This window comes from Leptodactylus fuscus, chromosome 6 (assembly GCF_031893055.1).
Source record: "Leptodactylus fuscus isolate aLepFus1 chromosome 6, aLepFus1.hap2, whole genome shotgun sequence".
NCBI lineage: Eukaryota > Metazoa > Chordata > Amphibia > Anura > Leptodactylidae > Leptodactylus > Leptodactylus fuscus.
In genome coordinates this window covers 47726496-47734915 of record NC_134270.1, presented here as the reverse complement: position 1 = coordinate 47734915, position 8420 = coordinate 47726496, and the positions used below count along the sequence as shown (strand labels likewise).

Sequence of the window (8420 nt, the reverse complement as noted above, 5' to 3'; positions counted from 1 at the left end):
ATGAGAGTATATAATAACCCGCAGTGACTTGTGATATAAGTACTTAGTATTCTAATAATATTTGATATTCTATATTCTATATACCATATTGTTACTATGAGAGTATATAATAACCCGCAGTGACGTGTGATATAACTACTTAGTATTCTAATAATATTTGATATTATATATTCTATATTGCTACTATGAGCGTATATAAATAACAGCAATGATGTGCGATAGAAGTATTTAATATTCTAATGATATTTGATATTATAAAGTATTTTTCTATCCCATATTGCTACTATGAGAGTATATAATAACCCACAGTGACGTGTGATATAAGTACTTAGTATTCTAATAATATTTGATATTATATATTCTATATACCATATTGGTACTATGAGAGTATATAATAAGCAGCAGTGATCTAACAGCAGCTCCTCTTGTGCGCACCAGTCTGAACAGTGTCATCCAGCAGCAGACAGCCTCATCTTCCTCATCCTCCTCCTCCTCTCCTCCAGGCTGTCAGTGCAATGAATGAATCCAGCCTGTACAACAAGCCGCACATAATATCAGCCCTGTCCCTCCCTAAGGAGGGTGTGTGAGCCCTGTAACCCCGCCTGGGTATCACATCCCCTGCCTGCCCCTTTCTCCTCCTCTCCTAGTTGCTCCATCCCGGGACTCTGCAGCTGAGCTGACATTCTGCGCCTGACCCAGGCAGGAGGCAGTGCTACAGCAGTGTGCACAGTGCTCTAACAGCCGGCTCTGTACTGATGCCACCTGCAGTGCCCTCCTAAGGAAGGATCACTCATTCTTGTCAGGACCATCATACCCAGCTGTCTGCCAGCTTCACCCCTCTGGACATTGGAGCTGGCACATAACTTTCCCCTGTCCTGATCTGCTCCTGGATACATTCATTACCCCAGAGGAGACATTAGACTGGACTTAGCTGGGTCACTCTATATCTTTTTGGATATTACTGACCTATCAGGACAGAGATTTGACCACTGAGGACCTACAACAACCTGCTCTAGATTTCTATTTCTACACATTTATTTTGGGAACCCCCAGCTCCTCAGGATGACCCCTGAATACTTCTTGAGGTCCTTGTTGATGATGATTTTAGCTGTTTTCTCTGCAAATGCTAGCAACTGGCTGTAAGTTATATATTGTATATTATTCTCTATTCCTTTAAGATATGTGTAAGAATTGTGTAGGGTGCAACAATAAGAATTGCAATGAATGCCCAGCTAGTCACCTGCTGAATGTAACCTCATAGGAGGTCGTGATAACATGTATCTGCTGAATCACTGACAATCACATATCTGTGCAGATATTGAGCTTACAATATTATAGGTATGATATTCAGAATGAGGAGACTGGAGGCTTCTGGGCAGCAGAGCTTGCAATCAGCCATGCTGTATGATCCGGTATTATTGATGCAATGGACAGGTTTCTTCCTTAAGATCTGTAGTAGCTATACAAAACTTATGTATCCTGTGTTAAAATACAGTAGGCTTTTGCTAAGCCTCAGCTATTGTAAGCTTCAGACTGGACAGCCAAGCTAGCAATCAATTCCACGTGACGAGTAATAATAAATGTAATTGGTGACTGTACTCTACCAGATCACTACAAACAGATTGTAGGCTACAGAGCTAACACTCAACTCATTCCTGCTATGGAAAGTGCTCCTCAATATCTTCCTAGGCTATAGAGCTTGCAATCTACTCTCCTATAAGTAAATACTCTCTAAGCTTCAGGCTCCTTCTGCAGAGTTGGCTGGGCAGAAGAGCTAGCAATCACTTCCAGTCACCTTTAATAAGTGTAGTTTTGGCTGTGCTGTCTGCAGCAGGTTATTGGCTACAGAGTTAGCAGTCATCTCATTCCTGCTATGAAAAGTGTTCCTAGGCTAAAGAGCTAGCAATCGCTTCCCTTTGACCAAGGAAATAGTAAGTGTAATTGGGGCAGGTCCTAGGCTACAGAGCTAACAGTCAACTCATTCTTGTTATAGAAAGTGATTCTCAAGTTCTGTCTAGACTGAAGAGCTAGCATTCACCTCTCACTCCCCTGACTGGACCTGAATACAGTTTTCAGCCAGATGCAACAGTTTAGGTTTTAGCTTATTATTTCCAATGACAGCCCTGTGTGGCCAAAAAGCTAGCAATCTAGTTAACCCCTTGTGATATAATTTAGTAGTCCCATCTCATATATACAGTGGTACTCGTATAGGTCAGTGGATTGGTCACCGCTGATGGCATGCTGCAGATTATTTTGGTAGTCCTGAAAGTGGATCCAGTGAGGACAGTGCCTGGCTCTGGTTACAATTAATCCCAATTTCCTATATATATTAGACTAATATTACAGTCAGCTTCCTTCACTCTTGTCTTTACACCCAGCACCACAACAGGTGCTTTATCACCAGAACGAAGCAAGCCCATGCTCAAACCTCATGTCATGGACCCCTGTGTCTAAAGGGACAATTTATAGCAATGGCTGTACATAGAAAAGGTTACATGTAATTGAGTCTGCCTGGTTTTGTACAATATTGCTGCACATATGTGTAAAAGAAGCAGCAAGGATTGTAAGTGATGGAGATTGGAGGGATGAGAAGGACGGGGATACAAGGCAAGGGAATGTATCTGGGAGATTGTAAGAATAAAATACAGCTAGAGATCCTAAAGAGAAAGAGACTTCTAGATATAGATAGGATAGATGGATAGAGATAGATAGATAGATAGATAGATAGATAGATAGATAGATACATAGATACATAGATAGATAGATCTATAGAGAAAGAGAGAGACACATAGATATGGATCAGATAGATAGATAGTTCTAGAGCGAGAGAGACACGTAGATATGGATAGGATAGATAGATAGATAGATAGATAGATAGATAGATAGATAGATCATAGATAGATGATGGATAGATAGACACTAAGTGACACTACTTCCGGTGATCTGTTTTTTGTTTTTTCTCGACTTCAGGTCATCCTACAATGTTTTTGGTGAAGATTCTCTATGAAAAATAACACCATGCATCATTGTCAATGTCACCCATTTTTAATGAATGGGCACATCCGCCTCTAAATTGAAATTTGCATGGTGGTGCAGATTGTGATATCTGGAGGTAGCTACTCAAGTAACAGATTTGTAGTAAAAGTTTATGTTCCATGAACCTCGTGAAGTTGTTTCGGTAGAATGCGCAGAATTTTTGCAACACATCTGCAGCATGTGAACATAGCAATAAACTTAATATACTCCCCCCAACACCCACTCACACTGACAAGGAAGTAGAGATATGTAGAGATGTTTGGCAGGGTACACATAGGGGCGAGCTGGCGGAAGCTGTAATAAACTAACAGTCTTGAGATGGATGGCAATTGATTTCTTGTACTCCAAAATTTTAAGGAGGAAATGATCTTAAAAACCAGCTTTGCAATATGAGATCCCTGACAAACAGCCCCTTGTATCTCAGCATCCAACCATGTGGATGATAGAGGAAGTTGGGTTAAATGTAGTTACACCTGAGCTTATCTAGAGTGATGGGTGACAAATTCGGCACTGCTACCTCTGTGCATTGCATAGACAGATACATATATATGGCTGTCTGGGTAGTGACATTCCTTCATAGGAGCTGATGGAGCTCCTTGGTTTACTCTTGGAGACTACATTTATAACTCCATTCAGGTCTGTTCACAAAGTAAATGCCCAGTAATGACTGAGAGACACATTATCAGGTTAATCCAGATGGGAAAAAAGTGAAATCTGTGGTTATTAAGTTGAGTATGAAGAGTGACATGGAAGTAGCTGCTGTCATCATAGTCGGAGGGAACAGTGCAGGATCATTGTGTCCATAATTCAGCACTAAATGGCTGTAGGTAGCTCAAGGTAAAGACTACTAGAGGCAAAGTAAATGACCCCTAGTGGCAACAATGGGGAGACGTCCACTATTCAGTGCCTTACAGCATTATAATCTATAGTTTGTTCTAGTAATAGATGTTGGAGTGCTTGCACAATCCGCTTTCAGGCCATGCTGGGATTTTTAGTTCCCCTCGAGGCGACTTTTAAACTATTAAAACACGATGAAGATTCCTATAGAAATGTGCGTGAAATGTCCCAATGTGCTGCATAAAATGTAACCCAATCCTGAAGATATGGGAGATATTCGGTGCTGGGCTTGTTGTATCGGTCACTTGTCTATCCTCAGGGAGCTTTGCTCAATTGCAAGTGAAGCCTGTCTGTTATGGATTGCTGATAAAGTAATCTGATCTGTAATATACATTTCATGGAGCTAAAATTGAGATTCACCCATAATACTGGGTCACTGAAAATATTCCTGCTCCCATCTACTTTTAGAATTGTTTGCTTCTCGCTTTGACCTGAGGGGGGTTAGCAATAAGTTTTTATTAAATAAAAAAAAAAAGACAAAAAATAATACATTAAATTATAAAAAAAAAATTTAGAATATAGAATTTTGTAGATATTTGCTTTATATGGTTAGATTTATTTCTTTAATGTGTTTGATGTGTAATTCTATATACCGATAAGATATACTAATTATATAATTAATATTATGTTATATATAATAATTGGTTATTGCAAAAACCCATATTCCTTTAAGAAGAAAAAAATCTATGAAATCTTTTTGTTTATTTATTTTTTTATCTTGTGTATTTTATCCCTTTTTTTGCTATTTATTATATCTTTATATTTTCTATATTTTTAGGTATTTTTATTGTGCATTTTATACCCTACCACTGAGACAGACAGCCTTTTACACTCTCAGCATTAAAAAGAAAAAAAAAAAAACACTAAAAATTATTAAGTAATTACATCCAGTTATCCTCACAGTTTGGCCTCATTACTAATCTAGCGGTGGTCTTATAAATATACACGTCGCTTGCAAATCATGTTTAATTAGTGTTTTTTGGATGAAGGTTTACACTACATTGTTCAGTTTAGCAAGAGGTTATTTTTTTATTGCAGAGGGAAAAAAACTATCTGGACTGTAAATTGTGGTGTCAGCTAAACAGATACTTATTAAATCACAGCGAAAAGGCATAAAATCTACATTATTATAAACAATGCGATTGCCGGAATATCAATGAAGCAAATCGTCTTGGATTAACCCAGTCCAAAACTGCCAGCGATTTTTATGTTAGAAGAAAGGTCAATGTTGCACTGTATATTTCCTGGATTACAATAATATATACAGCACAAAGGCATAGGATAAGATAACTGGGGCCCGAACAGTCAGACGTGGCTTATTGGATAAAAATAGTTTATATACAAGAGCATTCATTTATTTTTGGACTCATAATTATTATTTATAAGAACTAATAATTATATATATATATATATATATATATATATATATATATATATATATATACATATATATATATATATATATATATATATATATTAGTGTATTGATATAAATACAGAAATGTAATCTTAAAACATAAAACATTAGAAGCTGAATGTGAATGTACAGATTCTAGATATTAGTGAAGATGGAATTATTTTTGTAATTATTATCTTTGTAGAATATAACATTATGTAATTCATTTATATTACCAGCCTGTATGTGACATTGAATACAATATTGTGCAGTTATGTTATTTTATTATTTCTATGTTCTATATTCCATACTATGTTCTAAGTGCTATACAACGTATTATTTGGTTAAAATCTAACTTCTGTATCTATCTATCTATCTATCTATCTATCTATCTATCTATCTATCTATCTATCTATCATCTCTCTATCATCTATCTATCTCTCTATCATCTATCTATCTATCTATCTATCTATCTATCTATCTAATATCTATCTATCTATCTATCTATCTATCTATCTAATATCTATCTATCATCTCTCTATCATCTATCTATCTATCTATTTATCTATCTCTCTATCTATCATCTATCTATCTATCTATCTATCTATCTATCTATCTATCTATCTCTCTATCTATCTATATTGGAAGTGACAACCAGTAACAACCTTATATAACATATAGTTTTGAAAACTCTGCATTAGTTTGTTTCAACTTTGCCATGAATTTCCCACATTTCTATAAAATGCTTGAAATCCATGAGCATGCTGAGAATTAAAATGTCAAAAAATCTGTGAAAATGTTTGATTTCCAGTATTAAGCTCTGCCAACCAACCCTTAAAGGTTGTACATGTGACTTATTTTCACCATCTGAAAGCCACCATCTTGAATACAACCTAGAAAATACAAATAGAAGTATTTTAGGGATATTTGGGTGGTTCTGGACTCACCATGTGAACATACCCCAGCAGGGAACTAGCATCAAAGTGACCAACTGTAAGCTAACCATAAACCGTATGGGCTTTGTATTGTACGTATACCCTTGAGTATAATGTATAAGCATATACTTAGAGTCTATTGTTATCCCTAATAGTTCAATCTATGAGACGTAGTGAATTTTTCGAAAAATCGTGTGTTAAAAATTAATTTTAAAATTGGGGTTTTAGTGGTTTTTAATGTAAATTTCTCTGTTTTAGGCCTCTTTGGTTATTGGTTGGTTGCTTTGTGCACATAGGCTGTGGTTGATATGTAACATAGAGTTCGGGGTTGTGGAGTCGTCCTGTTACTGTGATATTTGTAAGGCTGATGGAGCATGACAGGCTGCTAATCTATCATATATGTCATGAAAGCCGCTGTCGTCACAATCCCAACAGGACGGAGGTGGTGACTGTCAGCTGAGTCCTGCACAATCTTTGTGGTTTTGTACACTGGGATATCTCTGGTGGTGTGTATACTGTGCTTGGCGTCCATGCCCCCTCTAGAGGTAATGTTATATAAAATGTATAATACAGAGTTTACATGGCATTATGGGTCAGTACAATGGATATTTATTATTAAGTATAAAGAGTTTATTCTGGTACATGTGGTGATGTAACATATTATTAGATGACCTAATGGTAAAATTTACAAATGGGCCCTTCAGCCTTGGGAGCACAGGATACATTACCCCTTCTGACCTATGTACACATGAGCCTGCATACATATACACAGGTACACACATCTATATGCATGTACTATGTATACTTAAATACCTTCACCTACACATATGCACACACATCCGCTTACATACAGGCCAATTTAAAAATACACAAAAAAATGAACACCCTTATATACATGCAAATGCAGACACACAATTACACCATATACATGCAGGCACATACTTACATACCCATGTAAACGTACTTACATCCATATACTTCCATAACATACCAATACATATAACTGTATATATGCATGCGCTCACTTATATACATAAACACAAATTGTTACATTGTTACATTGCTTCATTTTACATCGTGTGAACGCACCCATAAACTTATATATACTTATGTGCACATCTATATATACATACATATACATGCTTACATACATACACACTATTCATACAATGATATGACTATTCACACACACAAATACACTGTGCACACTATAAATACTCACAGTAGGGATGACATCTGGACCAACAGGCAGGCCCTACAGCTAGTGGCCCCTCTAGGACCAGCAGACACATCACCATTGCTCTTCCTATACATTCCTAGGTGCTTACAGAAAAGCTTACTGAGGTTTGTGGCCTAATAAAATAAAGAAACCCTGAATGATACTTCATTATTTGATTTACTGGACTACCAGGCCCTCTCCACTGGCATGACCCATATTCCCCCTGTACACTGTATATGAGCAGTATATAACCCATATAGTTTGCATGACATACCAGCCATGGGAACAGACAGTGCCACTCAGTGGCTGCTACGAGATATGGCATGGCAAACACCTTGAAAACCACATTAAAGAACATAGTATCAAAAAACACAAATAGCATAACCCTTACTAGATTGAGAACTACTATGGCTAAGGGTACATGCTCACTTTTAGAAAATCTGCACTGGAATCTACATGTATAGGCATGGACATCTGCGTGGAAAATCACGGGTGCAGATTTTGGTGCAGATTTTCAAAATAGAATTTCTCATTGACTTTAAAGAGGAGCTTTCACCACCTCCACCAACTCCAGTTCTTAGCATCTGTGAATAGTCACTGCTGCAATGTTTCCAACACAGTTGGAAGTTTCTCTCTAGCCCCCACCGTTCCTGAGTAACAAGTACAGTTAGTTTTGGTGCTCAATGTGCTATTTAATCTCTGTAATGTCAGGTGGGCAGTGTCAGGCAGGGGTGTGATTCAGAGCTCCAATCAGAGGCAGCCAGTGTCCGAGCTCAGAATTACACCCCCTGTCTGCTCCAGCCTGACACCGCCCTCCTGACATTACAGAGCCTAAATAGTATATCAGGCACCAAAACTAACAGCACTGATTGCTCAGGAACAGTTGGGGCTAGAAAAAAAAATCCAAATATGTCAGAATCAGGGAGCAGCAACGATT

At 37.4% G+C, this 8420-nt stretch overlaps 1 protein-coding gene across 1 annotated transcript in view; it reads left to right on the top strand.

Moving 5' to 3' along the window:
• Positions 1 to 700: 700 nt before the first annotated feature.
• WNT4 (Wnt family member 4) overlaps positions 701 to 8420 on the top strand; it is a 42771-nt gene continuing 35051 nt past the window's right edge. Inside the window, exon 1 of the mRNA XM_075279899.1 lies at positions 701 to 1139. Within this exon, the coding sequence (XP_075136000.1) occupies positions 1063 to 1139 (77 nt within the window). The 5' untranslated portion in view covers positions 701 to 1062. The remainder of the gene's footprint in view (positions 1140 to 8420) is intronic.